This window comes from Macaca nemestrina, chromosome 1 (assembly GCF_043159975.1).
Source record: "Macaca nemestrina isolate mMacNem1 chromosome 1, mMacNem.hap1, whole genome shotgun sequence".
NCBI lineage: Eukaryota > Metazoa > Chordata > Mammalia > Primates > Cercopithecidae > Macaca > Macaca nemestrina.
Window position 1 is genome coordinate 227,596,346 of NC_092125.1, and position 22,439 is coordinate 227,618,784.

The window sequence follows — 22,439 nt, forward strand, 5'->3', positions numbered from 1 at the left end:
TCAAGACTTATGTTCAAAACCATTCTGCAGTTTCTAAAGGTGGAGAGGTTTGATGTTTTCCAAAAGGGTGATTTTTGTGTTGTGCGCATGTCTTGAAGGCATCTGTAGAGGCATTGACATGGAGAAGCGGCTGTACCACATCCTCACCCCTGTGCCCCCGGAAGAGCTAAGGACCGTGAATTGTCTGCTCGTTGGAGCTATTGCCATTCCACATTGTGTCCTTAAGTGCCAGGTGAGCCTTACCCCAGGCACAGCCCTGGAAGGAGCCTACTCAGGTCCACAGGAAGTGAGGAGCTGAAGTAGGGTCAGGGGTCATGGGCATGGGTGATCTGGGAAACCTATACTTTGTTGTAGGTCCTGAGTGAGCCAAGACGGTGTCAGGGCCGCCTCCAGGGCCTGAGACCACGAATCACTGTCACTCATGGTGTCAGTGTCGCGATCTGGGCTCACTGCAACCTGTGGTGGAGCCTTTACATAGGAGTAGGTTGTGTTAGAGCAAGCAGGGGCCCTCTCAGGTTTGCCCTCCTGAGGACAGTCTTCAGAGGCATCACGGGACCAGGCCAGAGCTTCTGTGTGCCCCAGAGCCAGCCACAGGGGCTGCGAGTGGGCTCTGGGTACAGGGCATGTTCCCACCATTCTCATCCTCCCGTGTCCCTCTTTTGAAAGGGACGTGCACTGCACCCCCACTCAGCCTCACGCTGTTTGCTGTGTTGATGGAATGGGACAGAAGGGAGGGCCTGGCACGTTTGTTACCGAGCCAGTTGATTAAAGGGGGCTCTGAAGGAAGGGATCAAATGCCTTAAAAGTGAAAAGTCCCCACCCAGACTGTCAGGACACTACCTTCAGGGGGGAGAGAGCGCTGTAAACCCCTCTGGCCTGGACCTGGAGTGTTTCCATGAATTCTCTTTGTGTTTCCATTTCAGCGTGGGATCGAAGGGACCGTACCTTACGTCACAACGGATTACAATTTTAAAATTCCTGGAGCATCAGAGAAAATTGGAGCAAGAGAACCTGAGGAGGCACATAAAGAGAAACCATACCGAAGACCTAAGTTCTGTCGAAAAATGAAGTGATGCTCGCATTTTTAACAAGGGAAGAAACTTTCCTACCTGAAAGCTTTGTCTCAAGCCTGACCACGAGAGACATGATGGAGTTTCATGGCCATGAATGGTGCCCTTATCAGCAACACTGTTTTCTGTGTAATTCGTGAATGTCGTATAGTAGTCTTAAGTTTCTCTTTTAAAGCTGCATGAGCTAGAATTTGCTCTAGTCTTCTGTGTGGTACTCATACTTGCTGTCTGGTGTGCTTTCCAGAGGGAGTAAAACAGCAGAGAACAGTTTGTGTGCCATTAAAACAGAGCTTCCTCAGAAAGTTCTTCAAGGACCTGGCTCTTAGAATCAGGATAAAAATACGGAAACTGGGGCCATTACAATGTACTGAGAAGGAAGGAAGAAGGCCAACCTGCAGGATCTCAAGCATAATGAATACAAGGGCTCACCACAGCGTTGCCTGAGCCATGTGCAGACCTGGGGGCCAGCGACGGTCTGCTTCCTTGGAACCAGTGTGGATGGTTATAGCCCATCCATTTGGTGCAGTTGTACTTGGTCTGTTACATTCAATCAAGGTTTAATAGATAGGGCCGGGCGTGGTGGCTCACGCACACCTGTAATCCTAGCACTTGGGAGGCTGAGGCTGGAGGATTGCTTGAGCCTCTGAGTTCCAGGCTGGAGTACACGAACTACTCCAGCCTGAGCGACAGAGTAAGACCTTATCTTTTTTAAAAAAGAAAATAAAAACTTAAACGGGTTCGATAGATATAAATTTGGACCCAACAGCCCTTCTTTTTTTTTAATCCTGAGGTTTTATGCCAAGGAAATTGCTTTCAAATCTGGAAAACCTCGGGGCCAGGCACGGTGGCTCACGCCTGTAATCCCAGCACTTTGGGAGGCCAAGGCAGGAGGATCACAGGGTCAGGAGATCAAGACCATCCTGGCTAACACGGTGAAACCCCGTCTCTACTAAAAATACAAAAAACTAGCCGGGCGTGGTGGCGGGCACCTGTAGTCCCAGCTACTCGGGAGGCTGAGGCAGGAGAATGGCGTGAACCCGGGAGGCAGAGCTTGCAGTGAGCCGAGATCGTGCTACCACACTCCAGCTTGGGAGACAGAGCGAGACTCCTTCTCAAAAAAAAAAAAAAAAAATCTGGAAAACCTCTCTGGGGGCTCTTAAAAAGATTTGTCCAAATTGACTTCTAGGCCAGGCGCGGTGGCTCAAGCCTGTAATCCCAGCACTTTGGGTGGCCGAGGCGGGTGGATCACGAGGTCAGGAGATCAAGACCATCCTGGCTAACATGGTGAAACCCCGTCTCTACTAAAAATACAAAAAACTAGCCGGGCGTGGTGGCGGGCGCCTGTAGTCCCAGCCACTCGGAGGCTGAGGCAGGAGAATGGCGTGAACCTGGGAGGCGGAGCTTGCAGTGAGCCGAGATCGCGCCACTGCACTCCAGCCTGGGTGACACAGCGCGAGACTCCGTCTCAAAAAAAAAAAAAAAAAAAAACAAATTGACTTCTGGTCTGAGGCCAGAGACAACCACAGGGCAGAGCTGGAGACTGGGCTGTTTGGAAGGAAGAAGGACTGGCAGACCAGCTCTTGGGAAAGCTCCATTTTTGCCTGTGGGAGGCTGGACCTGAACTTGCACCTATGAACAACCCTGCCCTTTAGAGCTTTTTCCTGGGGGTGCTGGAGGCTGGTGACCGGACTGCCATTCTTCATGTCCTCCCTGGTGCTTCCGACCCTTTGTCCTCTAGGTTGGAAGTGGATTGTGTAAACATGTGATGGGACCAGGTCACATCATTTTCTGCATTTAAGACAACAGGATACTTACTGGGGCTGAGGTTCCAATTGGTATTACGACCACCGCCATCTTCCCAGCATGATCACATTGTAAGACTATTAGGATGTGTGGGTTTTAACACTTAACATTTATATACAATTAAACTGTTGGTTATCATTGTCTTTAGTATTTTATGGTGGCCCCTCAGCACCTCTTAGACCCAACAGCAAATGACTTAAAATAAGCCCAGGAAACTTTGCTATGGTGATTGGTTTTGATGCCTTTGAGACAATTGAGTCTGGCTTCTTAGTTGCCCCTTATTTATGTTGAAATCTGGCTCATTCGTATCATGTTTTACTGTGCTGGCCTTGTAAAGAATTTTTTTTTTTTTTTTTTTTTTTTTTGAGACGGAGTCTAGCTCTGTCGCCCAGGCTAGAGTGCAGTGGCCAGATCTCAGCTCACTGCAAGCTCCGCCTCCCGGGTTTACGCCATTCTCTTGGCTCAGCCTCCCGAGTAGCTGGGACTACAGGTGCCTGCCACCTCGCCCGGCTAGTTTTTTGTATTTTTTAGTAGAGACAGGGTTTCACCGTGTTAACCACGATGGTCTCGATCTGCTGACCTTGTGATCCGCCTGTCTCGGCCTCCCAAAGTGCTAGGATTACAGGCTTGAGCCACCGCGCCCGGCCGTGTAAAGAATTTTAAGACAATGCACCACCATCAACATTTTGTCTTTCTCCACTTGTATCTTTACAGTTATACTCACTGGAGGTCATTGCAGCAAGGCTCTGGAAGAATGAAACTGGTGCCCTGTAATTATATTTGCATCCAATCTAGGTTTGCCTTCAGGCTTTAAATACAGCCTGCATGATGGTCAAAATCGTTGCCTCTAGAGGGAGCTATGAGCTGTTGGTCAGGTAGCCTTACTGGGGCTAGAGTTGACCCAGGAAGCTGTACAGGGTTTAGGGAAGGAGGTTCGGAGACTGGGAGCCTAGGCCGCGGTGAACTTTAGCTTGTGCCGGTCAGACCTGCAGCAGCACCATTCCCCGGGATGACGATTCATTCCATTATTGACGGCAGTGGCTTTTCTTTCCCTTTCCCTTTTTTTTTTTTTTTTTTTTTTTTTTTTTTTTTTTTTTTGAAACAGAGTTTCGCTCTTGTTGCCCAGGCTGGAGTGCAGTGGCGCAATCTGGGCTCACTGCAACCTCCGCCTCCCAGTTCAAGCGATTCTCCTGCCTCAGCCTCACGAGTAGCTGGGATTACAGGCATGCGCCACCACCCTGGCTAATTTTCTATTTTTAGTAGAGAAAGGGTTTCACCCTGCTGGCCAGGTTGGTCTAGAGCTCCTGACCCCAGGTGATCCACCCATCTTGGCCTCCCAAAAGTATTGGGATTACAGGCGTGAGCCACTGCGCCCGGCCACTGGCAGTGGCATTAAGGGCATTTAGGGGAAAGACAGGATTGGACTTTTTGTCATTTCCACAGTCCATTATGGGTCAGATTGGGTAATAAGGAGTTCTCCATTGGAGCTGCTCTTTTTTTTTTGAGACGGAGTCTTGCTCCATCTCCCAGGCTGGGGTGCAGTGACGCGATCTTGGCTCACTACAGCCTATCCCCTCCCGGGTTCAAGCGATTTTTCTGCCTCAGTCTCCCAAGTAGCTGGGATTACAGGTGAGCACCACCACGCCTGGTTAATTTTTATATTTTTAGTAGAGATGGGGTTTCACTGTATTGGTTGGTCTCGATCTCCTGACCTCGTGATCTGCTTGCCTCAGCCTCCCAAACTGCTGAAGCAATTTTTTTTTTTTTGAGACAGAGTCTAGCTCTGTCACCCAGGCTGGGGTGCAGTGGCGTGATCTCGGCTCACTGTATCCTCCGCCTCCCAGGTTCAAGCGATTCTCCTGCCTCAACCTCCTAAGTAGCTGGGATTACAGGTATGCACCACCACGCCCAGCAAATTTTTGTATTTTTAGTAGAGATGGGGTTTCACCATGTTGGTCAGGCTTGTCTCGAACTCCTGACCTTGTGATCCACCCGCCTCGGCCTCCCAAACTGCTGGGATTACAGGCGTGGGCCACCATGCCCGGCCTGAAGCTATTCTTTACAAAAACTCTTTAGTTTTTGGTTTTGGTTTTTTTTTTTTTTTTTTTTGCAACGGACTCTCACTCTGTCGCCAGGCTGGAATGCAGTGGCCTGATCTCAGGTCACTGCAACCTGTGCCTCCCGGGTTCAAGGGATTCTCTGCCTCAGCCTCCCACGTGGCTGGGATTACAGGCACCTGCCACCACACCGGGCTAATTTTTGTATTTTTAGTAGAGACGGCGTTTCACCTTGCTGGTCAGGCTGGTCTTGAACTCCCAACCTCAGGGGATCTGCTTGCCTCAGCCTCCCAAAGTGTTGGGATTACAGGCATGAGCCGCTGCGCCTGAGCCTCTTAGTAATTTTTGTATGTAATTTTCAAAGTATCCCAAGTAGCTGGGGATACTTTTGGGATTACAGGTGCCCGCCACTACACTGGCTAATTTTTTTTTTTTTTTTTTGAGACGGAGTCTCGCTCTGTCGCCCAGGCTGGAGTGCAGTGGCCGGATCTCAGCTCACTGCAAGCTCCGCCTCCCGGGTTTACGCCATTCTCCTGGCTCAGCCTCCCGAGTAGCTGGGACTACAGGCGCCCGCCACCTCGCCCGGCTAGTTTTTTGTATTTTTTAGTAGAGACGGGGTTTCACCGTGTTAGCCAGGATGGTCTCGATCTCCTGACCTCGTGATCCGCCCGTCTCGGCCTCCCAAAGTGCTGGGATTACAGGCTTGAGCCACCGCGCCCGGCCTAATTTTTTTTTTTGAGACGGAGTCTCACTTTGTTGACCAGGCTGGAGTGCAGTGGCACGATCTCGGCTCACTGCAGGCTCCACCCCACCGGGTTCACACCGTTCTCCTGCCTCAGCCTCCCGAGTAGCTGGGACTACAGGCACCTGCCACCTCGCCCGGCTAATTTTTTCTATTTTCAGTTGAGACAAGGTGGGCGGATCACAAGGTCAGGAGATCAAGACCATCCTGGCTAACATGGTGAAATCCCATCTCTACTAAAAATACAAAAAATTAACCAGGTGTGGTAGTGGGCACCTGTAGTCCCAGCTACTCAGGAGGCTGAGGCAGGAGAATGCCGTGAACCCAGAAGGCGGAGTTGGCAGTGAGCCAAGATCACGCTACTGCACTCCAGCCTGGGTGACAGAGCAAGACTCCATCTCAAAAAAAATTAAAAAGAGGCCGGGCGCGGTGGCTCACGCCTGTAATACCTGCACTTTGGGAGGCCGAGGCGGGTGGATCACGAGGTCAGGAGATCGAGACCATCCTGGCTAACACAGTGAAACCCCGTCTCTACTAAAAATACAAAAATTAGCTGGGCGTGGTGGCAGCGCCTGTAGTCCCAGCTACTTGGGAGGCTGAGGCAGGAGAATGGCGTGAGCCTGGGAGGCGGAGCTTGCAGTGAGCCCAGATTGTGCCACTGCACTCCAGCCTGGGCGCAGAGTGAGACTCTGTCTCAAAAAAAGAAAAAAGAAAATCTGGAAAACCTCTTCTGGGGGCTCTTAAGTAGATTTGTCCAAATTGACTTCTGGTCTGAGGCCGGAGACAACCACAGGGCACAACTGGAGACTGGGCTGTTTGGAAGGAAGAAGGACTGGCAGACCAGCTCTTGGGAAAGCTCCATTTTTGCCTGTGGGAGGCTGGACCTGAACTTGCACCTATGAACAACCCTGTCATTTAGAGCTTTTTCGTTGGGGGTTTTCCTCGTGTTAGCCAGGATGGTCTCGATCTCCTGACCTCATGATCCACCTGCCTCGGCCTCCCAAAGTGCTGGGGTTATAGGCATGAGCCACCGTGCCCGGCCAATTTTTTTGTATTTTTAGTGGAGATGTGGTTTTACTATGTTGGCCAGGCTGGTCTTGAGCTCCTGACCTTGTGATCCGTCCGCCTCGGCCTCCCAAAGTGCTGGGATTACAGGCATGAGCCACCGTGCCTGGCCTAGGTCATTTGTTTTTAGATTTGGATGACAAGATCGTGGATAAGACAGCAGGCTTTGATTATAGAGCGCTGGGTTCAAATCCTGGCTCTGCCACTTGTCAGTGGTGTAACTTGGAGGAAGATACTTAGCCTGAGCCTGTTTTGTGTTTGAAGATGGGGTAATTGTCCTTCCCTCAGTGTTCCTTGGTGAGGAGTAAGTGAAGTCATGTCTATAAGAGATTTAGCACAGTCTCTGGCATGTAGAAAACGGTCAGTAACTCCTGGTGTGTGACTAGCCTCTGATTAGATGGTAAACTCAGGAGGCTGGCACCAGGACGGTGTTCCTCACGGTCATGCTGGAGGGACGCGGAAACTAACTGAGTTCGTAGCTACTTACTCATCTTGCCTCCGGCAGATTTACCTTAAAATTGTTGCTGCCAAGCTTCCTGTGGTCAGAGCCCTTGAGGAAGCAAGCTCCGTGGCCACCATAGATAACCCATTCCTGAAAGTTTTTCATAAACCCCCATTTGTTGCTTTTAAAATTTTATAAGCAGCTTACACATGTAGAAAGTGATCCTCCAGTCCACCATCACATAGGTAATCACTGACCTGTGAGGTGTCTCAGCTGGGGCTTGGCTGTGTGTGTGTGTGTATTTTACAAAATATGTATGGTTTCTGTTCAGCTCTTTTCAGTTAACAGATGAACTTTTGTATCATTAAATATTTTGAGAACATGAATTTAATTGTTGTGTAATTTTTTGTAGATAGGTCATTTTATTCCAGGCAATCACTTTTCAATGCTTAGAAGAAACCATAGTGGGCCGGGCGCGGTGGCTCACGCCTGTAATCCCAGCACTTTGGGAGGCCGAGGCGGGCGGATCACGAGGTTAGGAGATCGAGACCATCCTGGCTAACGCGGTGAAACCCTGTCTCTACTAAAAATACAAAATTTAGCTGGGCGTGGTGGCGGGCACCTGTGGTCCCAGCTACTCGGGAGGCTGAGGCAGGAGAATGGCGTGAACCTGGGAGGCGGAGCTTGCAGTGAGCCAAGATTGCGCCACTGCACTCCACCCTGGGCGACAGAGCAAGACTCCTTCTCAAAAAAAAAAAAAAAAAAAAAAGTGAAATGAGTCATGCCTGTAATGCCAGCACCTTGGAAGGCTGAGGCAGGAGGATCACTTGAGGCCAAAAGTTTGATATCAGCCTGGTCAACATAGTGAGACACCATCTACTTAAAAGAAAAAAAAAAAACAAAACCTGAAACAAACCCCTACCTAGTGCTGCGCTGATAAAACTGCCTCTTGGCAGCAAGGACTCAGCCCTTGTCTTCCCGCACCTCATAGGGTTGGGCCTAGCAGAGAGACGGAGATTTGGCTGACAAGCCCAGCCTAAACAGTGGCTAAAATAAATACGGGGGCCATCTGCACAGTAAGGGGGGAAGACCACGTGATGTTCAGGGCCTCTTCAGAAAGACCTTGCTAAGTTAAGTATTCCCAAGGCTTTGCCAGGAAGAGCGGACTGTGGGTGGAAACCCCCCAAGTCAGGGGGCAGCAGGTCCAGTCTGCAGTGCCAGGAGCTGAGCAAGCAAAGTCTTGCGAATCAGCAGAGCTGAGCTGGGCAGACATGTGCTGGGCTGGGAAGCCAAGGGTAGCTATGGTAACTGGCCCTAAGGCGGCTGTGGTGCTCTGCAGACTGGCTTGGGTTTTTCTAATGTTTTGAGGCTCACTTGATCTCCTGCTGTGACCAGCCCCTCTCTGCCTGGCAGGGGAAAGCCACCGAACTCTCAGGCCTTCCTGGTAGCCGAGGAGCCCAGTGGAGGGGCTGCTGCTGGCTGCTGGGATTGCAGAGGCTGGGGTCTCTGTGGCATTGCTTTCCTGGAAAGGAGGGACGGCACCTCCGGGGCAGCCAGCAGTGTGGGATCCCATTCCAGGGCATGAATGGGCACTCAGGAATGGAAAATCCAAGAGGGAACAAACCACCGACAAAGAAATGCAGTGTGAGCGGCAGCTGCGAAGTCTGTGCCTTCAAATATACAGCGCCCAGGGGACCCGTGGTAGAGGGGGAGCAAACTGGCAGGGCTGAGAGCGCCTTGGTTTTCTGTGCAGACAGGTCCAGCTGCAGAAATTAAGACTGGGGCTGAGTCGGGGAGAAGCATTCCATGTTGAGACGGCAACTGGGCAAAGCAGGACGGAGACCTGTGTGTCTGACTGGAGAGGCCTGCGGCATTGGCATGTGGATGGAGGTCCAGGCAGGGTGCCACCACCACAGAGGTCAAGCATGAATTCAGTCCTGACAAAACATGGGTCTCCACCTCCAAGCTGGCTCAAACTTTGTTCGGGAACCGGTGAGTATGTTTTCTGTCTCTTTTGTCTAGAAAGGAGGTTTGAGGACACAGAGTGAAAGGAGGAACTTTGCAGGTCTTGGAGGGCTCCAAGGACTCGCACTCACTGAACTAGTCCAGACCGTCTAAGAGCCACTTGCGGGCTGGATCCATTTTGTCTCATTCATCCATTAATCAGTGAGTGAAGCCCTCCCAGCCCTGCAGTTTTAGCCATCAGCTCTAATTTGAGGGCAGAGGAGGGGGCTTTGCTGCTCAGCCATCCAGCTCCTGAAAGAAGAAAGACGAGACTCCACGCCGAAGGGTGGCTCTGGTGGCAGGATGGTTTTGCTGCTGTGACTCTCGTGTTAGAGGAAGGTTACCTGTTTCCCCCTCTGTGACATAGAAAGTGGGGTAAGAAAGATGGCCCAAGACCCTTCAAACTGTCCCATTTTGTGCATCCAAGTTGCATGCCCCCGGCGAGGATGATCTGGAACCATTCCCAACCTTGTCTTTGTAGCTTTCGGGAAGGGCCAGGAAATTCCTCCTGCACATCCATATTTTCAAGTTTACTTTTAATATCTGCCGTGACGCATTTTGGGAGTCGGGGGTCAGGAATAGTGTTCATGAAATCCAGTAACATTCTCCCACCGGACTTGGAGCCTGGTCTGGGAAACATCCCGGCCCCAGCAGGATAGCCTGGCCTGGCCTGGCCTTGGGGCATTTGGGCCACAGACCCCTCTGGTTGTGCTCAGATCTGAGCCCGTTCCAACCTTTATCTCTGTCTCCCCGATGGCTGGCCCAAAAGATTTATGAAGCTGACAGCGGGTCATGGAGAATTCCTCCCAAGGCCACGCAGGCCCCTCAGCCCAGGGCCATCCCCTCCCCAGCAAGGAATCTGAGCTGCTGACTTTTTCTTCCTTTGCTCACCCCCACAAGCTCATCCCCTGCTAGTATTCAGGGAATATAGAGTTGTGTGAACCACAGTGGCAGTGACAGCATGTGATATGTGAGCCCCCAGCACTCACATAGTAACATGGCCGTGTAATTCTTATTTCCTAAAGGGAGATTGTGTCCAGGTGTGGGTGACACTGGGGGTTACAGACCTTTAGGAGTGTCCCCTGTATCATACCTACCCCATGAACAGCAGAGAATGGTCACCTATTCTCAGCATATGCTTGATTGTATCTTTAAGCCCTTTAAATATAAATACACATGTGCACTTTGCTTTTTTTGAGACGGAGTCTCACTCTGTCGCCCAGGCTAGAGTGCAGTGGAACAATCTCTGCTCACTACAACCTCCACCTCCTGGGTTCAAACGATTCTCCTGCCTCAGCTCCCAAGTAGCTGGGACTACAGGCACGTACCATCATGCTCAGCTAATTTTTTGTATTTTTAGTAGAGACGGGGTTTCACCATGTTAGCCAGGATGGTCTCAAACTCCTGACTTCATGATCCATCCACCTCAGCCTCCCAAAGTACTGGGATTACAGGCGTGAGCCACCGTGCCCGGCCTTTCTTTTTTTGAGATGGACTTTTGTTCTTGTTGCCCAGGCTGGAGTGCAATGGCACGGTCTCGGCTCACTGGAACCTCCACCTCCTAGGTTCAAGCGATTCTCCTGCCTCAGCCTCTCTAGTAGCTGGGATTACAGGCGCCTGCCACCATAGCCAGCTAATTTTTTTTTTTTTTTTTTTTTTTTTTGGTATTTTTAGTGGAGACGGAGTTTCACCATGTTGGCCAGGCTGGTTTCAAACTCCTGACCTCAAGTGATCCACCTGCCTCAGCTTCCCAGAGTGCTGAGATTACAGGTGTGAGTCACCTTGCCTGCCCACATGTGCACTTTTGTTCTGCTTATAAAAGTAATACATTTGTGGCTGGGAAAGGTGGCTCACACCTGTAATCCCAGCACTCTGGGAAGCTGAGGCGGATGGATCACTTGAGGTTAGGAGTTTGAGAACAGCCTGGCCAACATGGTGAAACCCCATCTCTACTAAAAATACAAAAATTTAAACATAAATAAATAAAAATACAAAATTAGCCAGGTGTGGTGGCAGGGCGCCTATAATCCCAATTACTCGGGAGTCTCAAACAGAAGAATTGCTTGAACCTGGGAGGCAGGGGTGGCAGTGAAGAAGATCGTGCCACTGCACTCCAGCCTGGGCAACAGAGTGAGACTCTATCTCAAAAAAAAAAAAAAAATATATATATATATATATATATATATATATATGCCAGTACAAAAAACTTGCCAACACATAAAAACATTCCTCATCTTTTATTTTATTTTTTTCTTTTTTTGAGACAGAGTCTCACTCTGTTGCCCAGGCATGAGTGCAGTGGTGCAGTCTTGGCTCACTGCAACCCCCACCTCCTGGGTTCAAGCCATTCTCCTGCCTCAGCCTCCCCAGTAGCTGGGATTACAGATGCCCACCACCACGCCTGGCTAATTTTTGTATTTTTAGTAGAGATGGGGTTTCACCATGTTGGCCAGGCTGATCTGGAACTCCTGACCTCAGGTGATCCGCCCGCCTCGGCCTCCCAAAGTGCTGGGATTGCAGGCGTGAGTCACTGCGCCTGGCCTCCTCATCCTTTTTAATGGCTTCACGATATATATGGATATGCCTGAACTTTTTTTTTTTTTTTTTTTTTTTTTGAGACGGAGTCTCGCTCTGTCGCCCAGGCTGGAGTGCAGTGGCGCGATCTTGGCTCACTGCAAGCTCCGCCTCCCGGGTTCACGCCATTCTCCTGCCTCAGCCTCTCGAGTAGCTGGGACTACAGGCGCCCACAACCGCGCCCGGCTAATTTTTTGTATTTTTAGTAGAGACGGGGTTTCACCGTGGTCTCGATCTCCTGACCTTGTGATCCGCCCGCCTCGGCCTCCCAAAGTGCTGGGATTACAGGCGTGAGCCACCGCGCCCGGCCATGCCTGAACTTTTAAACTATGCCTCTAATAGTGAACTTTTGGGTTGTTTCCAATTTTTCACTTTTTTTTTTTCTTTTTATACAAGGTCTTGCTATATTGCTTAGGCTGGTCTCTGAAAGTCCTGGGCTTGAGCAATCCTCCTGCCTCAGCCTCCTGAGTAGCTGGGTGTGTGCCACGAAGCCAAGCCCAGTTTTTCATTCTTGCAAATGGTGCCATAGTGGACATTCTTGTGTCTGTGTCTCTGTGCGCTTGTGAAAGAGCATCTGTAGAGGGAATTCCTAGGACAGTGGAATTCCTGTGTGGAAGGCTGTGAGCAATTACATTCTGACATTTCCAGATTGTCATCCAGACAGCCACTTATTCTCCCCCCAGCAAAGTAAGTGGTCACTGTCCTATGTGGGAATGTCCCTGAGATATGAGGGGCGTGGTAGACAGGTGTCCCCTTACATAGTCACCAGGCATTTCCCTCTTGTCCACTTGCATTGCTGAAATGCCATGGCTCTTGGCAGAGGAGCAGGGGCAGCGGTAGGGGACTCTGATGTCACGCCTCCAGAACTTCCGAGGGTGGTGTCCAGAGGGCACACTACATTAAATTTGCTTATCTTTCTGGTTAGATTTCCTACTTCTTCTTTTTTTTTTTTTTTTTTTTGAGACAGAGTCTCGCTCTGCCGCCCAGGCTGGAGTGCAGTGGCGTGATCTTGGCTCACTGCAAGCTCCGCCTCCCGGGTTCACGCCATTCTCCTGCCTCAGCCTCCCGAGTAGCTGGGACTACAGGCGCCCGCCACCTCGCCCGGCTAGTTTTTTTGTATTTTTTTAGTAGAGACGGGGTTTTTCACTGTGTCAGCCAGGATGGTCTCGATCTCCTGACCTCGTGATCCGCCCGTCTCGGCCTCCCAAAGTGCTGGGATTACAGGCTTGAGCCACCGCGCCCGGCCGAGATTTCCTACTTCTAAAGACCCTCTTATATAGTCCTTTTTTAAAATTTAATTTTTTGCTGAGACAGGGTCTTGCTCTGTTGTCCAGGCTGGTTTCAACTCCTGGCCTCAAATGATTCTTCCACCTCAGCCTTCCCAAGCGCTGGGATTACAGGTGTCAACAACCATGTCCGACCTCATACTTTTTTTTTTTTTTTGAGACAGTGTCTCACTCTGTTATCCAGGCTGGAGTGCAATGGCAAAATCTTGGCTCACTACAACCCCCACCTGCTGGGTTCAAGTGATTCTCCTGTCTCAGCCTCTCCAGTAGCTGGGACTACAGGTGCCCACCACCATGCCCAGCTAATTTTTGTATTTTTAATAGAGACGGGGTTTCACCATATTGGTCATGGCTGGTCTCAAACTCCACCCGCCTCTGCCTCCCAAAGTGCTGGGATTACAGGCGTGAGCCACTGCGCTGGGCCCTGGTTTGTTGTTTTTATGATTTAATACAAATGTTTTCAGGCTGGGCAGGGTGGCTCACGCCTGTAACCCCAGCACTTTGGGAGGCCGAGGTGGGCATATCACTTGAGGTCAGGAGTTCAAGACCAGCCTGGCCAACATGGTGAAACCCCATCTCTACTAAAAATACAAAAATTAGTCGGCTATGGTGGCACATGCCTATAATCCCAGCTACTTAGGAGGCTGAGGCAGGAGAATCGCTTGAACCTTCTAGGTGGAGGTTGCAGCGAGCCCAGATCACGCCACCACACTCCAGCGTGGGCAATAGAGCGAGACTGCCTCAAAAAAAAAAATTATTTTTTCATCCAACTTTTTTGGTTGTCACAAATGGGAAGGTGGGTCTCATTTATTGAATCCATCACTGTAGGAAGCAGAGTCCCTACTGAAGGCTGTAAATGTTCAAAGCATTTAGCACATCGTCTATTTGTAGCTGTTGTTATATCCAAAATTCGGTATGATTTTCTTTCTTCCTTTTTGTTTTCTTTTTTTTAGAAGGAGTCTTGCTCTCTTGCTAGGCTGGAGTACAGTGGCACCATCTCGGCTCACTGCAACCTCCACCTCCCGGGTTCAAGCAGTTCCCCTGTCTCAGCCTCCTGAATAACTGGGATTAATGCTTTCCTAATTTTTGTATTTTTAGTAGAGTTGGGGTTTCACCATGTTGGCCAGGCTGGTCTTGAACTCCTGACCTAAAGTGATCTTCCTGCCTCAGCCTTTCCAAGTGCTGGGATTGCAAGCTTGAGCCACTGCACCCAGCCAGTTTTCTTTCTTTCTTTTTCTTTTTTTCCCCAAGATGGAGTCTTGCTCTGTCACCCAGGCTGGAGTACAGTGGCGTGATCTCGGCTCACTGTAACCTCCACCTCCCGGGTTCAAGCAATTCTCCTGCCTCAGCCTCCCGAGTAGCTGGGATTACAGGCACCTGCCACTATGCCCAGCTCATTTTTGTATTTTTAGTAGAGACAAGGTTTCACCATGTTGGCCAGGCTGATCTCTAACTCCTGACCTCGTGATCTGCCTGCCTCAGCCTCCCAAAGTGCTGGGATTATAGGCATGAGCCACCATACCCAACCATTTTCTTTTCTTTTCTTTCTTTCTTTTTCTTTTTTTTTTTTTTTTTTTTGTTTTTTGAGACAGAGTCTTGTTCTATCGCTAAGGCTGGAGTGCAGTGGCGCCTCACAACTCACACAGCCTTGACCTTCTGGGCTCAAGTCATCTCCTCCATAGTCTCCTGAGTAGCTGGGACCACAGGTGCATACCACCATGGCCAGCTAATTTTTAAACTTTTTGTAGAGACAGGGTCTCACTATGTTGCCCAGCCTGGTCTCAACCTCCCAGGCTCCAGAGACCCACCCCAGCCTCCTGAGTACCTGGGACCACAGGTGGGCCACCATGCCTGGCTAATTTTTAATTTTTTTGTAGAGACAAGGTCTTGGCCATGTTGTCCAGGCTGGTCTTGAACTCCAGGGTCAAGGAGTCCTCCTGCCTCAGCTTCCCAAAGTGCTGGGACGGTAGACTTGGGCCTCCATACCTGTCCCTGCTTTACACTTCTCGAGATGTAAATGAACAGGATCCAGGCAGAACCCCTCCAGGCCCATATGGGAGGCTCTCAGGAAACAGCCTCCTCCGTAATGCCAAGATGGGTTGAGACCTCAGAGCTGCCCTGCACAGAAACTGCCTCTGGAGGTTGGGCCTGTGTCCTGGGCTTAGGGGGAAGGGCCCTTGGCTTGTGTGGGCCAACAGTCAGACAAGGCCCATCCGAGGCAGCCTGGGTCTCTGCTGGGCATGTCCACAGAGACAGTAGTGACAGTTTCCAACCAACAGGACCAGTGTTTCAACAATAGGGTAGATGGTTTGAAATCCTAGCTGTCCTGGAAGTCCAGCCTGTCTTTTCTGTGGTTGGGAGCCGGGCCCAGGAGCCTTTGTTCCTTGGACAGACTTGGCCCTCGAGAGGGCCCCAGTCTCTCAGTTTGTCTGGCCAGGTTTAAAAGTCTGCAGCGGCCAGCAGCCGGCAGCGAGGCTGGAATGTAGCTTTGCTGGCTTGGCCACAGACAGCCCTGAGGAACAGCCTTCATTTCCGCCTCTTCCCCTCACCTCGGGCTGAAAAATCCCCGGCAGGTGGCAGCTGCTGGGTCTTAGCCTGAGTCTCAGCTCCTCCAAGGGGACCAGCTTTGACCCCAGGCGGGGGCGTCCAAGCATGTGGGCTGCCTTCTGGGCACGGTCCTCCTTGGATGCCAGGGAGCTCTGCCACCTTGACACACAGGGTGAGGCGAAGCCCAGCTGGACCAAGCCTTGAGGTATTTGGAAGTCAGCCCTGGTGAGAGACGGTTGATTGCAAATTGATTCTAGTTCAAATCAACAAGCATTTCCCTGGCACCTGCTCTGGGCCAGGCTGGGCCTGGGCCCTGCATCCCCCATAGAGTCTGGATTCTAAGGGCTCCCAGGCTAGATGGAGCGAGGGGAGCTCTGTAGTAGGATCCAGGCATCGGTGGGAGGAACTACCAATTCCACCAGGAACAGTGGGTGGGCGGAGCCCCGGGTCTAAGTGGCCGTGCTGGGGGCAGGCTTTTAATCAAGGCAGTGACATTTGCAGACTTATATTCTGTGCTTCTGCTGTGATTGTTGGCCATTGTCCCCGAGTTTGGAGGGCACTCTCCTGGATTAATTCATTCACCCCCCATGGCCACCCTGGGAGGCCTATGCTGTATAAATGAGGAAACTGAGGCCCAACTTGTTTGAGATGGTACAGCCAGCTGGAGCTGGGATTTGAACCTGGGGAGCCCGGCTGGTTCTGGAGGCTGGCTTGGAGGGGGTAAGAGTGAGACAGGGAGGGGCTGAGGCAGGGCGGTGGTGGCCTGAGGCTGTGCCAGCGCAGGGCAGGGCTGATGGCACTGAAAGACATCCTGGAGGCAGAGCTTAGAATGGCGTGGGAGCTGGTTTGTGGTCAGCCTGCCCCAGGCTGCAGTTGTCCCCAGGCTGCGGCTGGTGGTTGGGTGGGTGATGATGGTCTGGTCAGATGCTGGGCAGTGACTGCGCCTCCCACCCCGCTGGCGAGCCGGGTGGGCCTGAGGGCCCTACTCTCTGGCTTTGCTACCCCCCACACACTCAGGGTGGCCCGGGGAGGGACCCATGCCAGTGGGCTCGAAGGCCAGGGAGGTTTGTCCAGGCCTGAAGCCTCCCAGGGTCCAAGTCAGGGGGCACATCTGGGGCTGGGAGAAGCCCACCTGAGCTCACGTGGCCTCAGGGCTTGCGGCACTGAACGGCGCTGAGCAGGAAGGGTCACTCGTCCAGCTTGGGATAACCCCAGAGCATGTGGAGCTCGAATATCTTGCCTGTGAAGGAGTAGCCAGTGGTGTGGAGGGTGGTGGAGACACCCTGCGGCAGCGCCCAGTCCCTTCTGGGCGACACGGGCAGGTCTCCAGGCACCCCGGGCTTCCGCTTCCTCCTCTGTAAAATAGGGTCACGGTGATCCAATCACAGGGCCACTGGGCAGATTAAAGGAGATGTCACCCTGAAGGCTGTTAATCCAGAGTCCTGGTATAATACATGGGGCACCAGCAGATGCTAGCATCTCTGCTGTAAGGACAGCCAGGGAAAGGGGGCTGAGAGGGTCCCTGGCCCAGCAGGAGTCTGTTTCTGAGCACAGGGAAGAGAGCAGCACGGGCTCCCCGGCTTCCGAGGGCCTGGCCTCTCCCCTGTCCAGCCCTGGGCTTCCTGCCAGCAGAACCCTCTCCTGCTCCCTCTGTCCAGGCCATGGTGGCAGTCACACAGTCACTCTCTGGTGCTGGGGGCAGCCTGGCTTGGGGGAGCTGCAGTCGGGCAGCCTGCAGTGCTCACTCCAGGGCTGGAGGTGAAGCCACTGCATGGCTCTGCTGGCCTGGTCCTCACTCTGTGAGCCCTGTCGTGGCCCTGCTGCCTCAGTCCTCCATCTCACATGCCTCTGTCCCAGCCCCTAGGGGCCCTGAGGGTTGGAGAAAAACCTGTCTGGGCAGCGCAGGACTGTGTGGGACCCCTCTCAGATCCCTCCTGTCCTGGGGGCAGTGGTCATTGGCAGCTGCTGGGTGACTGCCAGCCCCCTTCAGACGTTTCTCTCAGACTTTCCAGGCTCCAAGCGGGGTCCTTTCATACAGGCAGCCTCATTTAATCACCCTAGTCAAGGGTTTAGGATTGTCTCCATTTTACAGAGGAGGAAACCGAGGCTGGAGGAGTCAGTGACCGTCCTCAGTTGTGGCGCCTGTCCTCTTTGGTCCATCCCCCACCCCAGCAGCACCCAGGGCTGGCACAGGGCCCATCAGAGACCGTGGGGAGGGGAGGGTATTGGGGGCTAAGGCTGAGGCCTGGTTGAAGCTCGAGGATGGGCTGGCCAGGGGCCAGGTGGTTGTGGCCCAGGTTTCTACCAGCATCTTCCAAACAAATGGACCAGCAGATGGGCTGGGGCACTGGACCCATGCATCTGGCCTTCAGAATTGTTTAACCTTTTTTTTTTTTTTTTTTTTTTTTTTTTTTTTGAGACGGAGTCTCACGCTGTTGCCCAGGCTGGAGTGCAGTGGCACGATCTCGGCTCACTGCAAGCTCCGCCTCCCGGGTTCCCGCCATTCTCCTGCCTCAGCCTCCTGAGTAGCTGGGACTACAGGCGCCCGCCACCGCGCCCGGCTAATTTTTTGTATTTTTAGTAGAGACGGGGTTTCACCGTGGTCTCGATCTCCTGACCTTGTGATCCGCCCGCCTCGGCCTCCCAAAGTGCTGGGATTACAGGCTTGAGCCACCGCGCCCGGCCTAACTTTTTTTTTTTTTAAGACACAGTTTCACTCGGTCACCAAGGCTAGAGTGCAGTGGCACGATCTCGGCACACTACAACCTCCGCCTCCCGGGTTCAAGTGATTCTCCTGCCTCAGCCTCCTGAGTAGCTGGGATTGCAGGCACCTGCCACCACACTTAGCTAATTTTTGTATTTTTAGTAGAGATGGGGTGTCGTCATGTTGGCCAGGCTAGTCTCGAACTCCTGACCTCAAGTGATCCCCACCTGCGTTGTCCTCCCAAAGTGCTGGGATTGTAGGCATGAGCCACTGTGCCCAGCCCAGAATTGTTTAATTTGGAGGAAGGGTCTGTGCTGCCTGCACCAGGCCCTGTTCACCCCTCCCACTGGTGCTGACACTGGGCCCACTGCTTGCTGGCTGGCGGGTTGGCCTCCACCCCACCTGGCCCCCACCCCCAAGTCACCATCAGGTATTGGCCCTGGAGGGTCCTCAGCCTGTGCCTCCGGAGGCCAGAGGCAGATTCTTTTTTCTTTCTTTCTTTTTTTTTTTTTTTTTTGGAGACAGAGTCTCATTCTGTTGCCCAGGCTGGAGTACAGTGGTGCAATCTCAGCTCACTAAGCAATTCTCTGCCTCAGCCCCCCAAGTAGCTGGGATTACAGGCACCTGCCACCACTCCCAGCTAATTTTTGTATTTTTAGTAGAGACGGGGTTTCATCATCTTGGCCAGGCTGTTCCTGAACCCCTGACCTCGTGATCCACCTGCCTCGGCCTCCCAAAGTGCTGGGATTACAGGCATGAGCCACTGTGCCTGGCTGGGCAGAGGCAGATTTTTCTTTTTACTTGGCCTGGTGGAGCGTTTGGGGAGGGCCTGGCAAGAAGAACAGAGACAGGAGAGCCAGAGGGCACGGGGAGTGGCTAGTGCCCATTCTCTCCAGATTACATAAAGGGGCTCTGCAGCCCAGCCTGTACACACAGCATGGCTGCCTGGGTGCTTCTCACGAGAGCTGGGTAGCTAGCACTGGGCATAGCGGCCCCGCATGCACGCAGCTGGCTCTCCCCGGCTGCCCTGGGGGTCCAGACAGGCCTCCTCAGACACCGGGAGAGGAAGGGAGGAATGTGGTTACCTGCCCCTGGAGCCTTGGGTTCCACAAGGGGCCACAGTGGGCCTTGCCTGGGGACAGGGAGGAACGGGGCCTCTTGTTGGTTGCAGGGACCCCCCACCAAGTCTTTATCCCTTTGGGGTGAGCACTCACCCTGCGCCAGGCTCCCTGCGAAGCCCTGTGCGTGCAGGGTCTTGTGGAGATGACGCCCTGGGGGCTTCTCTCCTTAACCCATTTTACAGATGTGGAGTCCGGGGAAGTGTCATGGACAAGGCTGCCCAGCTTGGGAGGCAGAAGCCTAACCCTGAAACAAGCCCTCCCCTGCGGGGGGCTGCCCTCGGGAAAACCCTGCAGTGGGAAGGGGTCATCCAGGGTGGTTGAGGGGAGAAAGGATGTTCAGGGGCCCTTGGAGCCCCCAGCCTGTGAGCTTAGGCAGGAAAAGTGCCCCAGGGCCTACGTTTCCTGGGTGGCTGTGGCTTCCTGGCATGGGGGTCGATGGCTGGGTCCTGCCACCTGTTTCTCTTCCTCTTTTGGCCCCTTACTCAGCGAGACCTTGCAGGGGCAGCCCCTACTTGGGTCCTCCCTCACATGGCACTTCCGCTCTCAAGGAAACAGCTGTGGTTTGCAGAGGACTCGCCCCCTCCCCATGTCCAAGGCCATTGCCAGGAACCAGATGAAGCCGGCCCTTGTCTTTAGCCCCTGTCCCTCTGCCTGTCCTGGTTCCAGCCCCAGGCCAGGGGATGCTCACTGGAGCACAGAAGGAACAAGAGGTGGGATGAGAGGCAAACCTTGGGGTCTCCTTGCCCAGGGCCACAGCTCCCAGCCCCGGGGCGGCCCGTGTGAGGGCACACACCAATTGTCTCTGTTCCCCTGGGATCTTCCTGTCCAGAGGCCGTGAGGCTTCCAGGGGACTGAGTCCCTCGAGGTAGGTCTGGGGCTGTGGGAAAGCAGCCCTCCAGCTGAGGGCCCGCCTGCCTCTCTCGGGACTCTAGCTCCCCATCTGTACCCAGCAGTGACTTCGAGAGGAGCTAGAGGTGGGTGAGGAGGGCCAGGCGTAGAGCGGCGAGGGCAGTGCGGCCAGCAGTATGAGTACCACTCTGGGGCTCAGCCCTGGCTCTCCCTCTTCCTAGCTCTGTGTGGCCCTGGGCAAGTTGCCTGTCCGTGGCCTCAGCTTCTCCATCTCTGTGGTGGGGACAATAGCACCTGCTGTTGGGAATGAAATGCGGATTGGAGATGATGTATGAATAGTGCTTGCTCAGTATGGCATTGGGCCATGGTAAGTGGAGTGCCTGCCTGGGGCTGGGCACACAGCAGAATGCAAGACAGACAGCTGTTCCTGAAAGCACCAAGAGCGACCCCCGTGTTTGTCAGCAGCATCGCTAGTCAGTCTTGTTTCCCGGTTTCCCCCAGACCCTAGGAAAAGGCCCGGGTGTGTCTACCTGCCTTGGACAGCTGCAGCCTCAGAGAGGCTGGCGCTGCACCCTCGAGGACTGTGGGGGTCTGCTTCACTGACCTGGGGGGGCCTCCCCTGACCCACTGGGGCTGCCTCTGCCTTCCTGCATTGGGAGGCTGGGTGGGGGACCCTCTAGCCTTGTATGGAAGGAGTGTGGGAGACAGAGGAGGACAGCTGGGCAGCGGGACCAGCACAAGCGAAGGTGGGAGGTGGGAGGCAGGAGGCACATTTGGAGACAGAGGGAACACAGAGGATGATGCTCCCTGTGGTCAGGATGGAGGGTGGAGCCTGGCCTCCTCCTCTTGGCATCCAGGACTGCAGCCCCTCAGGAAGGTTCAGCCTCCGAGCCCCAAATGGATGCCTGGGAGTGGAGCCTCCCTAGGTGGCCGCTGCAGTGAAGGCATCCCCTTGTGCTCAGCCTACAGTTGAGGGTAGGAAGGAGTCTCTGCCGCGCCTGGGCGGGGATGCTCTGGGGTTGGCTGTCCTGAAATAATAACCAGGTGTGGCTCCCTCCAAGCCCAGACAAAGAGGGGCCGGGGCTGGGTAAAGGCTCCAGGACCCACCCCACTGGCCCTGGCCTCTGCTGTGGTGGATCTGAGACAGAGATGGCTGGCCAGGCCATGGATGGTCCTATTCCCTAAGCCTCAGTCTGACACCCCCAGGCTGGCCACTTGCCACATGAACACAAGCCAGGGACACCCCCAGCTCCTGTGGCCTCAGGCCCAGGTCGTGTGGGTGCCAGTGATGAAGGCCAAGGGCCTGCGTTTGTCCTCCCTGGCCCCGTGCGGGTGGGGGAGGGGCCGGCCAGGCAGGCATACGGTTCGAATTAGTCAAACCGCCTCTTGGCACCTTAGCCCTCAGCTGGGGGTGTGCAGGCTGCCTGGAAGGCCACCCCAGCACCCCCTGCCACAGCCCTGGGGTGACCCCTCCAACCCCCTGCCCTCCAGAAACAGAGCCTTCTTCTGCCAGCTCCCTCTGCCTGGGCCTTGGGTCTCTGTTGCCAGGCATCTGGTCTGGTAGGGAAGCCAGCTCCGCTCTGGCTCTGCCCACAGCTCTGCCTTGGCTCTGCTCCTTCAGACCTGGCAGGCTGTGGGGGGCACAGGTGGGGTAAGACAGAGGCGGCTCAGCAGAGCCTGGCTCAGGAGCCCAGTGCAAGCTGCCCTTGGCCCCGTTTAAGTCTGGATTTCCGAAGGACTGCCCCATGGCCCTCTGGTCGCCCCACCTTCTCCCCCAGCTGCTTGTTCAGGTCCCCACATTGGCTTTGAAGCTAGACAGTCTTGGGGTCAAATCCAAGTTCTATTCCTTGTGAGCTGAGCCTCGGCTTCCTCATCTGTGCCATGGAGGAAGTGCCCACCCACGCAGGGAAAGCCACAGTGACCCTGCTGGGGCACAAGTCATGTGGATACCATGGCAGAGGTCTCTCCACAGGAGGGCCGCCATAGGCTTTGAGTTGTTATTTGCTAGCTTGAACATTTTGCAATCTTCACAACACTCTGGAATCAACTGACAGTGGCTTTTCATTTCCCCGCCTGTCCGCCAGCTTTTCCTTCTTCTCATGGTTCTTTCTGTGAAAGGTCTGCAGCCCCAGCCCTCTGACTTCCTCCAACCCCACCCATCGCTTGGGAGCAACG

The 22,439-nt window shown here is 53.4% G+C and overlaps 2 protein-coding genes across 6 annotated transcripts in view; both read left to right on the top strand.

Moving 5' to 3' along the window:
- Positions 1 to 7,565, top strand: part of LOC105479532 (nucleolar protein 9) — a 36,001-nt gene extending 28,436 nt beyond the window's left edge. Inside the window, exons 11-13 of one of the 2 annotated variants that reach the window (XR_011606196.1) lie at positions 99 to 232; positions 924 to 1,909; positions 1,955 to 7,565. Coding sequence is in view for 1 of the 2 variants with exons in the window: in XM_011737532.3 (XP_011735834.1) it covers positions 99 to 232; positions 924 to 1,073 (284 nt within the window). In the remaining variant the exon portion in view is untranslated. Of the gene's footprint in view, positions 1 to 98; positions 233 to 923 lie in introns of both variants that reach the window. The other variant, XM_011737532.3, reaches the window with a different exon arrangement.
- A 1,164-nt stretch (positions 7,566 to 8,729) lies between these two features.
- The window catches only part of LOC105479547 (pleckstrin homology and RhoGEF domain containing G5), a 54,587-nt gene continuing 40,877 nt past the window's right edge, over positions 8,730 to 22,439 (top strand). The window contains exons 1-2 of one of the 4 annotated variants that reach the window (XM_011737563.2): positions 8,730 to 8,823; positions 8,933 to 9,171. In XM_011737563.2, coding sequence (XP_011735865.2) covers positions 8,765 to 8,823; positions 8,933 to 9,171 — 298 coding nt within the window. In that variant the 5' untranslated portion in view covers positions 8,730 to 8,764. Of the gene's footprint in view, positions 8,824 to 8,932; positions 9,172 to 22,439 lie in introns of those variants that run through there. The other 3 variants (XM_011737555.2, XM_071067294.1, XM_011737569.2) reach the window with 3 other exon arrangements.